The sequence below is a fragment of the Anguilla rostrata genome, chromosome 1 (assembly GCF_018555375.3).
Source record: "Anguilla rostrata isolate EN2019 chromosome 1, ASM1855537v3, whole genome shotgun sequence".
Lineage (NCBI taxonomy): Eukaryota > Metazoa > Chordata > Actinopteri > Anguilliformes > Anguillidae > Anguilla > Anguilla rostrata.
The window spans coordinates 76,976,595-76,991,594 of NC_057933.1; the positions used below are offsets into that span (position 1 = coordinate 76,976,595).

Sequence of the window (15,000 nt, forward strand, 5' to 3'; positions counted from 1 at the left end):
TCGCGTGCAGAGGACACGCAAGCCGTCCGCAAGCAGCCAACAGGAACCTTTCTGTGGGGCTCTAAGGAATTATGACACTTTTGCGGTTGGGTTGGGGGGGGCGAGGGGGGGAAGGAAATAAGGGTTGCGCAACAAACTCACGGACGCAAGCCCGTTACGAGGTTCGAAGCTTTTTTTTTTTTGTTGCTACATGTTGTCCTCTTTTCTGTGAAAGATGGACGGGTAAAAAAAAAAATCGGAGCATTAATTTTGTTTGTTTTTTCTGCACCGAGGGCAGACATGGCGACCCTCGTTTCCCAGGAGACCACGGCAGCGGCAACACAAGGTCACATGACGCCTGCGCGGGTTAGCGTAGCTGCACGCGCACTGCCGCTCTCGCGGGACAACACAGGCCCAGCGTGTCCCCAAACAGCACCAATGAGCAGGATCTGTCAGCTGCAGCACTGCCTCAAACCCCCTTTATGCACTATGTGTGTGTGTGTGTGTGTGGTGTGTGCATGCTTGCAGGAGCATTGTGTGTGTGTAAATGAATGCTCCTGCAATCATGCACAAACACTTGCACACACAAGCACACACACACACACACACACTCTCTCTCTCAACGCATGCACTCTCACACACACACACAATCTCTCTGCTCTATCACAACACACACACACACACACTCTCTCACACACACAGACACACACACTCTCTCTCTCACACACACACACACACACTCTCTCTCACACACACAGACACACACTCACACACACACACACACTCTCACACACACACACACTGCAGCAGAATGAGATGGGCGTGGGTGGAGAGGTCACGCAGGGCTGCTACATTCCTGCAGTGTGGCTGTGGTAACCAACGCAGCCTCGGGAAACAGAGCCACAGCGCACCGCACACACGCTGAGCCTCACTGAGCTACTCTGAGCCTCACTCCAGCCTCAGACCGAGTCACGCTGAGCCTCATTAAACCACACTGAGAACACACTGAACTACACTGAGCCTTACTGAGCTACTCTCAGGCTCACTGATCTACATTAAACCACACTGAGCTACTCTGAGCCTCACTCCAGCCTCAGACCGAGTCACACTGAGCCTCATTAAACCACACTGAGAACACACTGAACTACACTGAGCCTTACTGAGTTACTCTCAGGCTCACTGATCTACAGTAAACCACACTGAGCCAGATTGAACCACATTGAGCTACACTGGTCCTCACAGCAAAACACAGTGAGCTACTCTGAGCTTTACAGAGCTACGCCAAACCACACTCAGCCAAATTAAACCACACTGAGCTGCACCGGACTTCAGTCCGTACCACACTGAGCCGCACAGAACCACACTGATCCACGCTGGTCTACACAGATGTACAGGAAGAAGACACACTGGCCCACACACTGTGTCACTTGCTGCCAAACTGCCAGAGGCCATCGACAGGCACAACCACAGAACGAGTCCTGATCTCCCCCGATCAATACTGCCCCCCACCGGGTCCCGCAGCAACGTCCCCTGATCAATAACCCCCCCCACACACACACCCTCTCCGGATTCTCCTCAAGTGGTCTGTGCTCCCCCCCAAATAAAAGGAGGAGCAGTAGGAGGGACAGGAGGTGGAGGGGAGGTGGTTAAGCCGCTGAACGCGGTTGCCGGGTCTTGATGATGAAACGGTAACCCTGCACTGCACTAGCGACCGCTACAAAGCCCAGCCCCAGCGACAGCCCGTTCATGTGGCTGAGGCCTTCAGTCAGAGGCAGAAAGCAGCAAACTCGGCGAATCCGCGGCAAAACGCCTTTCATGACTTAATCAAGCGACCGAGAGGTAAAGCACACAGAAACACATCACAACAATACAATGACCAGAGGAGGTCTGTGTACGTACTTGTTCTGAGTGTGTGTGTATGTGTATGTGTGTGTGTGCGTGTGTGTGTGCGTATGTGTGTGGGTGTGTGTGTGTGTGTGTGTGTGTGTGTATGTTTGTGTGTGTGTGTGTGTGTGCGTATGTGTGTGGGATGTGTGTGTGTGTGTGTGTGTGTGTGTGTATGTTTGTGTGTGTGTGTGTGTGTGCGTATGTGTGTGTGTGTGTGTTGGTCAGGAAGCAGAATGGAATTGATTGAGGTTAAACAGGCTGGTGCAAAGTCTGGGTGGTGCGTGGTGGGGCGGCGGGGGGGGTGGTGGGTACCTGGGATCTGGGACTGGTTGGAGGGACTGAAGTGGCTGGTGTGGGAGGGTCTGGGGTTACCCGACCCAGGCCCCATCCTCAGCCCGGCCCTCTGGAAGCGCTCCAGCTCGGACAGGCGGTCCGAAAACTGCATGGCCTTCTGGGGGTCCTCCAGCTTCACCCTGTGACCTGGAGAGAGACAGAGAGAGAGAGAGAGACGGGTCAGGTCACATCCACATTACCGCCATTTGGGGACTCACACAGAACAGGCTTACGGTTCATTAAACATATATCCCATCTATACGGGCAGAATATTCACCAAAGTCATTCTAAATCAGGTTAAGCACCTCGCTCAAGGGTGCAGCGGCAGTGCCCCATCTGGGAATCGAACCCGCGACCTCCCAGCTCCCTCAACTCCAGGGTTTATTCACTAACATTTTTTTTCTCCCAAGGAGCACACGTGCTCCTGCAGTAAGTTCAAAAGTTTAGAAGCACTGCTAATGCATCCCAATTAGCTGCTTAAATTATTTTTCCAGTTAGCCCACATCGATTTTTTTTTCAGGAGCAAGTACTCCTAAAATGGGAGCGCGGTAGAGCTGTGAACACCCTGACACACACCCCCCCCCTCCGCCCCCGTCGTCCCGACTCCCCCGTTCTCGAAGCCCAAAGCCTCCAGGATACGCCGAGGGGGAGGAAAGGGGCGGGGATCGCTCCGCTCCGCTCTCCGAAACTGAGGCTTCTGGGATAGCGCGGGCGCACCGCATTTAGGGCTTAACCCCCCGACGCAATGCCCCCCACCTGGGGAATCAAACCCGCAGCCTCTGAGCGAGCTACAAGCGCAGGGTCTGCTGACCACTGCCCTACCCTGTCACGGCCTTTTCCTGTTACTGGAGGAATGAGGGGAGGTGGAGGGGTGGAGAGGGAGAGGTGCACGCATGCACACACACACACACACACACACACACACGCACACACACACCACAGCTCTACAGTGCTCCCTTTTATGAGCATTTGCTCCTGAAAACTTATGTGTGCTAACTGAGAACGCATGCACGCATGCACACACACACACACACACACACACGCACACACAAGTCTATCAAATCCTGTTTTTTACACCTGCAGAAACCGGATTAGACCGTAAGGAACAGGCACAAGAGCGGTCCTTTTTCCGCTCTGAATCGTAAAAAAAAAAAAAAAAGCAAACAAAAATAAATAAAAATAATCGGCGCGTGCCGATGGAACGACGCTGACGAGCTCGGGCCTGGAATCTGGCCGTCTTCCAGCCGCTTATTTAAACTCTGCGCTCCGAAGTCGCACCTGTTCCCCTATAGCAGGGCCCGAAACAGGACACGGCAACAACAACGCCCAGCAAGGTGTAAAATTAACAGCAGAGAGGGGGGGGGTGCAGAAAGGGGGCGGGGGGGCGATCTTTGTTGTTAGGCAATTTGAGATGTGATGAAGGGGGCCCGGGAAAAGCCAGGAAAGCCCCAGGCAGAAGGGGTCCAGGTTTAGGCCATACGGCAGAGTGAGCTATTCATGCTCCTCACTATTTCTGCTGCTCTCTGTTCCTGTTCCTCTCTGTTCCTGTTCCTCTGTTTCTGTTCCTCTCTGTTACTGTTTATGCTCCTCTTTGTTTCAGTTCCTCTCTGTTTCTGTTTCTGTGCCTCTGTTCCTGTTCCTCTCTCTTTCTGTTCCTCTGTTCCTGTTCCTCTCTGTTCCAGCTCTTCTCTGTTCCTGTTCCTCTCTGTTCCTGTTCCTCTCTGTTTCTGTTCCTCTCTGTTCCTGTTCCTCTCTGTTCCTGCTCTTCTCAGTTTCTGTTCCTCTCTGTTTCCGCTCCTCTCTATTTCTGCTCCTGATCCTCTCTCTATTGCACACGGCAAGTCAAAAAGCAGGAAGTTCCTGGACTTCCTGTACAATCCCCCCCCGCCGCAGGTGCAGTTTCTGTCTGAAGGTACCCTGGCCATGTTTTTTGTTTGAAGTTGAGAGCAGACCAGAGTGTGTCTCAGCGCCTTCTTTCCGCCGTCTGCAATGACTCAACGACCACGCAGCCATAACTAAGCCCAGCAGGACAGCCATCTCTGCTGGGGTTTCCATGCTAATGAATCTGTGTGTGTGTGTGTGTGTGTGTGTGTGTGTGCAAGGGAGCACGTTTGTGGGCATTTTCTGGATGTGCGTCCATTTGTGTGTATTTGCGCGTGTGAGTGTGTGCGCATATAAAGACTGAAAAACTCAACGGCAGTGAAATCGGTGGCGCTGCTGTTTCGAAGGGAACAAAAGCAAAAGACTCCTCCCTATTTTTTATACACCCCCCACCGTCGTCAGCGGCGACAGGAACGAACGAACGAACGAGGGAACGAACAAACGAACGAATAACAAGACGGTGAGGAGACGCCTGGCTCATGTGCTCACGCGCGTCTCCGTGAGAAGACCCCCCGGCGGGCCTGGACGGAGGAGGAGAGGAACGCTCGCTAGCTGCTCGCTAGCTTTGGGCTTTCAGCGCCGACATGAACCTGTGCCTTAATGGAAGGGCGGGGGGGGCAGGGGGGGTTTAACGTAAGTACCAACACAGGATAGATGTGTCTGATAGAACATGTATACATTCTGTGGTTTCCTGCCTGGCACTTGGCCTGTCCCTGGCCTCCCCTCCACAGACTGTCCTAATGCGAAGTAATGGCTAGATTTGAATATTTTATCAAGATATAAAGAGGGGGGAGCAGACGTGGAGCGATATGGATTTTGCCCAGCGATCTCTCACTGCTGACCCATGGGTAATATATCTTTTTTTTTCCCTCCTCCTCCTCCTCCTCCTCCTCCTCCTCCTCCTCCTCCAACGCTCCGTCCATTTGTTGGCACTCAAAAAAAAAAAGGAAAAGAGGAAGGCACGCCAGCTCACGCGGGGGCCAGGGTGGACACACAAAGCACTCTGGGTCGCCACCCTTTCTCTCCACGATGATTCACGTTCAGATAAAATCCTAGCGGACCCACCCGCCCCGCCCCGCCCCGCCCCCCCCACCCGAACCCCCCACCTTCCCACCATGCCACACCCCATACAGACACACACGTGCACATGCACACGTATGTACAGGCTCCACGCCCAGCTGCACTCTACACTCCACAGAGCCATGCGTACGCACATGCAGACATACATGCACACGCACACACCCACATGCACACACATGTACAGCCTCCACACAGAACAGAGGCACATACACACACACACGTAGGTGTGCCTGTACACACGTGCATGCACACCACATGCGTAGAGAGTAGATATGTGCACACACACTCACTCACTCACTCACACACACACAAACTCACACTCATACACACACAGATACACACTCACTCGCACATACACACACACACACACACACACACACACACACACACACACATACACACTTCCCCGCAGATGAAGTGTCAATGCCCGCATGCTTCTGAGCCTGGAAGTCGGGGTGCTTAAAAAGTCCAGGCTGTTTATTTTATTCTGGTTTTTGGAGCAACATGCAAAAGCCGCAGGGTCCAGTAAAAATAGCATCCCACCCCCCCCCCCCAACCCCAAACCCCAAACCCCCACTCACCCCGGACCCCCTCAGGCGCCCCCACTACCCCAGCCACAGATAGCTTGTTATTCACACTTTGGGGGCTAACCCGCCCCCCCCCCCCCACATTCAGTGCGCCATCGAGGAGCGAGAGAACCTTGGCGCACGCTACAGCATTGGCCCCCGCCCGGCCCCGCCCAACCCGCTACCAGCTCCTACGCGCCACCCCCGCAGACACTGTGGCTACTGTCTCCTCCACCCAACAGGGGTTTGCCGGGGGGTTTTGGGGAGGGGTATTGGGGCGGGGGGGGGGTGTGGCTAGGGGGGCAATCGGTGGTAGTGGTGTGCGGCGTGGACGCCTGCCTGCATTTCCCAAAAAAAAAAAAAAAAAATTATCGTTTTCCGGCCTGCTTCCCGTCGACAGATTTATGCCCCCTCGACCGAGCGGGAGAGAGAGAGAGAGGCGGAATTATACTCCGATGCAAAAAAAAAAGAAAGAAAAAAAAGCAGAAGAAGAAGAAGGAGAAGGAGAAGAAGGGAAAAAAAAGCTGATAATTGATATAGTTTTGTAGCCGGTGGTGGTCTGTGATGAATTGGCTGGCTCGTAGGGGATGAAAGCAAATATCGCCCCCTTCTGTGGGAGGGGCGCTGGCGGGGGGCCAGCTGGCTCGGGACGGGGCAACACGCTGCACTTCCAGTAGATTTGGACGACCATGAGAGAGAAATGAGGGGGGTTGCGGGGGGGGGGGGAGCGGGGGCGAGGGGGTGGGGGTGGGCATTACCCCACAGCCTGGTCCTCATTACGCGGTCCCTACAGTTACTGCTACAGCAGTAATCAAATGAGCCATCCGTTCTCCCGCTCCCTTTCCATCTCTCTCTCTCTCTCTCTCCCTCTCCCTTTCCATCTCTCTCTCTCTCTCTCCCTTTCCATCTCTCTCTCTCTTCCCCCTTAAAAAAAAAAACTTGTTTCCCATCTGGTGAACCCCCCCCACCCCCCCACCCCACCCCATTTCCCCCCACCACCACCACCACCCACCCGCCCGCTCCCACCCCTGCTCCCCGTCTTCGTTTTATCAAGCGCTCCCGAAACGAAGCCGGTCCCCCATAATCGGCCTCCAGCGACACCGCCGGGGGGCGGGGGGGGGGGGTCTGAATGGGGCTTTTGTGCCAAGGGGTCCGCCGTCCCGTTTAAAGAAGGGACAGCCGCCGCCGCCTCACCTTCCTGTTAAACATGACGTTTTAGCATCCCTCGAACCCGTCTCTCACACACACACCCCTTTCGCCTTCCACCTCGGTAACGGGGTGGGGTTTGGGGGTCAGGGCGGTGAGGTTGTGGGGGGTGGGGGTGGTGGGTGGGGGGTTGTGACCGCTTTTTAACACCCGCAGACTGGGGGGGGGGCCCGCGGGTCGGGGGGCTTAGCGATGCCACAGACCCAATTCAGAGGGTTTTGTGGTCGGATGAATATTTTATGGATCACGGTGCACTTAGGAAAAAAAACACGAATGCAGCCCCCACGCCCTCCCCCCCCCCCTTTTTTTCTCTTTTCAATAATGATATCATAACCGCAAGAAAGAGATGGAAAATGGAGGCGGCCGGCCGCGCGGGAGGCAGAAATAATCGGGTCCGGGCAGCGAGCAGCGCCCCTCGCCCTTCGGCCCGACGTCCCATCCGACGGTCCGCCGTTTCGTACCGAAATTATTTTTAAAAACGCAGCGGCAAAATAAAAGATCCCGAAAAGTCATCGCCGCACTTCGTCACCGCTTTCAGACGCTCCCTTTCGCGCAACGTTGTCGTCGTTGTACTTTCCAAAAAAGTTCACATATATATCCAAAATATGTACTGTACATTCTGTTTCCGAACGGGATCCGAAACGTTCCCTCCCACAAAAACCAAAAAAAAGGTACGATAGTGCGACTGATTATCGTGCTGTGCATCTACGAGTCTTTTTAAAGCTCAAGAAAGCCGATACGTTCAAGATGGCAGAGAAGTCTTATAAAGCAGACTCTGTGAGTCACCCTTTATAAGAATCAGACCGTTTATCAGATTAGTAGTTTACGCCCGCGCGCTCAAAACGGAAGTCAACAAATATACTGATAAAATGCGCGCGCATGCATGCGGATATTTTCAGTTGCGCGCTAAAAATACGCACGGATACGCACGCAGCGCGCTCGCGAATACAAATTCGAAAAGGTCACAAAGTGGCGGTCTGATCGTTTTTTTTATCTTCGCGTCGTTTTCCGTGGGATTGCTCTTCATCAAAAGACAGAACATAAACTGTGGCCGCATGGGGGGGGGCGAGGGGAATTGGAAAATATCATAGTCCCTTCCCCCCACCACCATTTTGTATTTGGTGAAACTGTTACTGACCCCCCTCAAGAAAATCCTAAAGAGAATTTTTTGTTTGTCGCCCCCAAAGTTGAGACCTACAGTATGTCCTTGCATGGCTGTGTGTTTTCACTGTGTTCCATACACAGCTCCAATGGGCTAGCGCTAGTGGTCCTGACCGCCAGTCAATGCCAAGCAGCACCTTTGCAATGCATGCGACTCACTGCTCTCTCTAAAAAACACCTGCCCCCCTAACGAAACACACCGACTGGTGCAGTAGTGTGTGTGTGTGTGTGTGTTTGTGTGTGCGAGCGCGAGTGTGTGTGTGTGTGTGTGTGCGAGCACGAGCGCGAGTGTGTGTGTGTGTGTGTGTGTGTGTGTGCGAGTGCGAGTGCAAGCGCGAGTGTGAGTGTGTGTGAGTGTGTGTGTGTGTGTGTGTGCGAGTGCGAGTGCAAGCGCGAGTGTGAGTGTGTGTGAGTGTGTGTGTGTGTGTGTGGGCGAAGTGAAGTGTGAGTGCGCGAATGTTCGTTGAGTTTCTCATTTGGCACAGGAAGTGACCTCACGGTGCGGCGAGCAGGCCGGGGACGGAGCGGTGTAGGTTCCGGACGGGTCAGAGGCGAGCGCGGTCAGCGGCGGAGAAGCCGATTGTAACACATATAAATAAATAAATAAATAAATAAAGCCAAATCCGAAACGCTGCCCTCACAAGCCGCCGGAGCTCTCGGGGGCCAGAGCCACCTGCCGCACAGGTGAAGCGTCAGACGCGGGTCCTCACCCCGCGCGCAGCGCAGGGGGGGGGCTTTAAAGGGCCCGTCAGAGGGCAGGGCTCGCTCAGCGCAGGCGTGTGCGCACCTGGGGCGCGGCTCACCTGCGCGTGCCCTCCGTCTATTCCGCCTCCTGCGCAGAAATCACCGCGTCACGTCGCAGGGAGTTTAGCAGACGCTCTCATCCAGAGCGACTCGCATCGTATCCAGTTATGCAGCTGGATATATATATATATATACTGGAGCAATGCAGGTTAAGTGCTCAATGGGTGCGACGGCGGTGTCCTACCGGGGGGAATCGAACCTGCGACCTTTAGGCTACAAGACCAGATCCTTAGCCATTATAGCGCACTAACCGCCCGCCCGCCCACCCGCCCTCCCACGCGAGCGGTGAGCTGCATAAATCCGGTAAGCTGTTTCGGGGAAATCGGAAAAAATCAATACGGACGCGGGGGAAACATCGGCGCGAGGTGGCGTGAGCTCACAGAAGGAGAGCGGGGAGACGCTCCAGGCCGCTGCGTGCGCGTTTGACGCCGTAATAACATTGTTCAGAAAGAATATGAGGTACTCGACTAACACTTCTGGCCTTAGGTTTTTTTGATGGAATAAACTACCGTAACAACCTTAGCATCTTCAATCTTTAGCGCATACTACCCGTCGGCAATCAGAACACGGAGTACCTCTCCCCCCCATGCAGTCACCCACCCTCCCTCTCTCTTCTTCTTCTTTTTCCATATCTACCACCCCGCTCTCTCTTTCTGAAGACCAGACCATCCGAGCAATGACAGGCACGACTGATCGATGACTTGATAGGCTCCACTTCCTTCCCCTAGAACCCCTCAGTCTCACCCTCCCAACCCCCCCCCCACAGCCACCACCACCTCCCCAACACCTCCGCCCGCAACTCCCAACCCTCTTCTTTCGCTCTTGGTTTTTTTTTAACCAGAGAGTAAGACGCACATGTTCCCTTCTGAGGAGAGACGTTGAGCACGACTTCGTGTGATGAAGAGGCGGGGGGAGCGGCCCTCACAGGGGAAAAAGTGAAACGCAGGCCGGTCAGAGGAGCGACACGCGCTCAGCCCCTCACTCCAGTGGCAGAATGAGAATATTAAATACGTGTGAACATTTGTGTTAATCGTTTCAGAAAAGGAAATATTAAATACATGTGAACATTTCTGTTAATCGTTTAAGGAAAGGAATATTAAATACATGTGAACATTTGTGTTAATCATTTGAGAAAAGGAATATTAAATACATGTGCACATTTGTGTTAATCGTTTAAGAAAAGGAAATATTAAATACATGTGAACATTTGTGTTAATCGTTTAAGGAAAGGAAATATTAAATACGTGTGAACATTTGTGTTAATCGTTTGAGAAAAGGAATATTAAATACATGTGCACATTTGTGTTAATGGTTTAAGGAAAGGAATATTAAATACGTGTGAACATTTGTGTTAATCATTTAAGAAAAGGAATATTAAATACATGTGAACATTGTGTTATCGTTAGAAGGAATATAAATACTGGAACATTGTGTAATCGTTTGAGAAAAGGAATATTAAATACATGTGCACATTTGTGTTAATCGTTTAAGGAAAGGAATATTAAATACGTGTGAACATTTGTGTTAATCATTTAAGAAAAAGGAATATTAGATACATGTGCACATGTGTGTTAATCATTTGGATGTTTCTTTGAGTGGACGTGCTGCCTCAGCGCTGTGCTGTGAAATGGTGAATAAGTTCGCGTGTGGATGGGGAGGGGGAGGGAGGGGGGGCGGGCGGGTGTGTGTTATAGACTGTCGAGCCGTTGATTTAATACCTGTGTTTTTAGCATTTAGTGGCCTCTCTCCCGAGGTGTCAGCTTGCAGGTGTTGGCATTGGGGGGGGGGGGGGGGGGGGGGGGGGGGGGGGTTTCTCCGGGGACAGAGCAGTGCAGTGCCTCTCAGGTGGCGAATGCTATCGCTGCCTGTGTTTCCGTCAGGACGGTTAACGGCGTCGCGCCGCTGCAGCCTTTTTTTGCCGAGTGCGGTAGGCTAATCCGAGAGGCCCACACGACAGCGCTGGCATCTCTCCTCCTCCTTCTGTTGAGGGCTTGAGGACGTTTGACTGTTGGGGGGGAAGTGACAGTTGATTTCCTCTTGGCAGAGGGGAGGGGGGGACTTCCGCTGTTTTTCTCAGACAGAGCTCGAGGGCGTTTCGACATCTGCCAATGCGTGTCGTTGCTAATCCATCTTCCTCGTCTACCTTCTCTTGCTCCTCCTCGGCCCTGAGAGGCCCGGTTACCCTGCTGACTTACAGGAACCTGTAGTGCCCTTCCCCATTGTGATGTCACAATGCTCCAGAACAATTCTCCCTATAGAACCATGTACAACTGTTCCAAACTGACAGGGACCAGAAGTGCCTCTCATTGTGGATGTCACAATGCTCCAGACATTCTCCCTATAGAACCCACGTCAACTGTTCCAAACTGACAGGACAGAAGTGGCCCTGCTGCATTGTGATGTCAAGTTCTAGAACAATTCCTGCATGAGCAGTACCACTTTTTTCAAACTGAGGGCCGAAGTGACCTGCTGCATTGTAATTCACATTGTCTAAACTATTCTCCCTATAGAACCATGTACACTTTTCAAAGACCGGCTAAAGTGCCCTGCTGCATTGTGATGTCACAATGTTCTAGAACAATTCTCCCTATAGAACCATGTACAACTTTTTCAAACTGACAGGGACCAGAAGTGGCCCTGCTGCATTGTGATGTCACAATGCTCTAGAACAATTCTCCCTATAGAACCATGTACAACTTTTTCAAACTGACAGGGACCAGAAGTGGCCCTGCTGCATTGTGATGTCACAATGTTCTAGAACAATTCTCCCTATAGAACCATGTACAACTTTTTCAAACTGACAGGGACTAGAAGTGGACCTGCTGCATTGTGATGTCACAATACTCTATAAAAATGCCCCCTATAGAACCACGCACCATGGTTTCAAATAATAACCTTTTCAATCAATCATTTTTGGGTTGTCACACAGTGCTTTGCAATAGATATTTTCCAGAGGGAATAAAAAAGCCCCACTGAGCCAAATTTTGGAAAAAACTCAAAGCGGTCACAAAACAATAAGTTCACAGCATGTTGACCGTTAGCACTTTGACTGGTAACATACAGCCAGTTATCATGGTGAATATTACCAAACAAAATTCAACACTTGTCCAAAGCTGGCCTCAATATCACCCAAGTGAAACCCTCATACATATTCATATCACACAAGAAAATCTAATTAAATCAGGATTCCCTGGAAAAAAAAAAACTTGACGCATTACTCACTGCTCACTCAACAGCGAGATCAAAGTTCACATGGAACTTGTGAGGTTCAAGTGAAACCGAGCCAGCAGGGCCGTTTCACACCAAGAACAGAGAGGGAAAGAGGGGGCGGACTTTGCTTCGTTGTTTGATGATAAGACAGACCACGTGTCATTAACCAATCATGAGTCACCCCCACCCACAGCGCAGGGATGCATGGCGACGCACTGAGACCGCTAGGGAGAACAGACACACTGCCGTGCGCAGCCAGAACCAATCTATCACAGAGCTGGTTTTGTATCCCCTACGACTGAACCAATCAAACCACGCTAACAATAACCAATCTATCACAGAGCTGGTTTGCATCCCCTACGACTGAACCAATCAAACCACGCTAACAATAACCAATCTATCACAGAGCTGGTTTGTATCCCCTACGACTGAACCAATCAAACCACGCTAACAATAACCAATCTATCACAGAGCTGGTTTGTATCCCCTACGACTGAACCAATCAAACCACGCTAACCATAACCAACCCATCACTGAGTGTGTTCCAAACCACGCTCACCATAACCAACCTATCACTGAGTGTGTTCCAAACCACGCTCACCATAACCAACCTATCACAGAGTGTGTTCCAAACCACGCTCACCACAACCGACCTATCAGTGAGTGGGCTGACGTGCCCAATGGCTAACCATAATAAGCCTCACTTACACCACATTACATAATGAGTATATCACTCGAGTGCGTTTACCCAGTGAAGAGCCAAGCTCCAGTATAGCGTGCAGTTCTGTTAGCAGAATGTGGGGGGACACCGTGAACTGCTGTGTGCGTGCGTGTGTATGCGTGTGTGTGTGTGCGCGTGTGCGTGTGTACGCGTGTGTATGTACGTGTGTGTATGTACGCGTGTGCGTGCGTGCGTGTGTATGTGCGTGCGTGTGCGTGTGTATGTGTTGTGTCAGGGGCCCTAGTTGTTTTTTGGGGCTTCCTGGAGAGTTGCCAGAGCAGAACCCCTCCCCACGCACCCCCTCCCCCCAGGATGCAGGCTCCACCGCCGTAAGAAAAAGCTGTCGTTTTCTTTTCACCAAAGTGACAGATTATATCAGAGAAATAACCTGCAGCCTGAACGTTGTCTTAGCACAGGAGGGGAGAGGTGCAACGTAGGTGGGGTGCGATAATGAGAAAGGTGCTTAGTGAGGGGCGTGGGTGACAGGGCGGGAGCGCGATCGTGTGTGTGTGTGTGTGTGTGTGTGTGTGTGTGTGTGTGTGTGTGTGTGTGTGTGTGTGCGTGCGCGCGAGAGGCGTAAATGAACCTCGACACGTCGGCGGCGCTGTGACGGTGTGTGGGTGTGTGTGCTGTGCGCGCGTGTGTGTGTCTGTGCGCGTGTGAGTGAACGTTGTGTTGTCGACGCGCGGTGGTGTCTGTGACGCGTGTGTGTGTGTGTGTGTGTGTGTGTGTGTGTGCGTCTGTGACGCGTGTGGGAGCGACCGGCTCTCGTGTTTTCCCACACGCCGGAGAGGCCGGCCCAACGAACTTACAATCACACTTACGCACAGGAGTGTGCGCGAGCGTGTGTGTGTGTGTGTGTGCGTGTGTGTGTGTGTGTGTGTGTGCGTAAAACCGCATGTTGGAGCGTGGCACTGGGAGCAGCACAGAGATTGGGGGGTCACTGCACCCGAAGACGTATTTTTGACACTTCGCTCTCTAACGGGGGGGGGGACTTTCACTCTGGCGGTTCCCCGGTATGAGGACTCCCGCCTGCATCAGGGGGGCCCCGGAGGCGGCTTCCAGGTGTGCAGCGTGCCAAACTCGCGCGGGACAAAGGAACGCGATCGGCGCGGCTCTCTCCGGGGAGATACGGGCGTTCGACAAAAAACAAAAACAAAACAAAACAACCGACAAACGCCACGACCCGCTCGACAGAAAGACTAAAAAAAAATCTTTTTTTTTTTTTTTTTCCCAGAAAGCCCCTGTTGCGTAGCATTCTTTCGCCTCATTGGCCGCCCGCCAGAGGTGGGCGTGGCGTTTCTGCATAGCATTCGATGCGTCACTCCCACGGTTCGGTTTAATGAATCATCCGCCCGGTGGGCATTCGCTCCCGTCTACACCTGATCCGCGTTTCGGTTCGTCTCCCCTTCAGCGGTGCCTGTGTTCCCCGCAGCTCGGCCTTCCGCGCTGCTTTTAATTCGGTTGAGAAAACTTCAAAAACATTTTTTTCGTATTTGTACCGCTCGTTCACCACCTAACTGTTTCGACTTGACGGTGAAAACGTAACGCGTGGCGCTGACTCACCGTCGAGGAGAGTCTGCTTTAAGCTGGACGACTGCAGTCGTGCTGACAACTGTGTCTTTCCAGTCCGTGGCTAAGGGAATAAATCGACAAAAATAATGCAAAAAAAACAAATAAAATAAATTGTTCTCCCTTTCATTTCAAGTTTGCCCTCAGGCCACTACACTCGACAGGTTGGAATAAGTGCCTGCTCTATTTCCACTCCCGACCGGACAAAAAGCAAACATCAGGGAACATCTTTTTCCTTTTTCTTTCTTTTTTTAGCGGCCTGTTCCTTGCAATTACGCCTCAGACAAATAAATATTAAGAACGCAGAGCAGCGTCTCACACGGCCAGTTTCCCGCAAGCTCGGAGATCTGGTGCCCAGCCCCGCCCCGCCCTGCCACACCCTTTTCCCAGTCACGTCCCGCCTCTCTGCTCCACCGCTGGACCCCGCCCCCCGAGACAAAGGAAAAAAAAAAAAAAGAAAGGAGGGAAAAAAAGGACGAGAAAAGGTTTATTATCACAACGCAGTTAAGGAGAAAATATCCCAACGCACGGGCCATTTGTTATTCTAAAACGAGACCTCTGAGTTTATTAAATTACTTTAAAAGAGCCATAATGGGTCAT

General features: G+C 52.2%; 1 protein-coding gene across 1 annotated transcript in view; it reads right to left on the minus strand.

Moving 5' to 3' along the window:
• The window catches only part of runx3 (RUNX family transcription factor 3), a 76,791-nt gene that overhangs the window by 16,119 nt on the left and 45,672 nt on the right, over nucleotides 1-15,000 (minus strand). Inside the window, exon 5 of the mRNA XM_064302203.1 lies at nucleotides 2,179-2,346. Within this exon, the coding sequence (XP_064158273.1) occupies nucleotides 2,179-2,346 (168 nt within the window). The remainder of the gene's footprint in view (nucleotides 1-2,178; nucleotides 2,347-15,000) is intronic.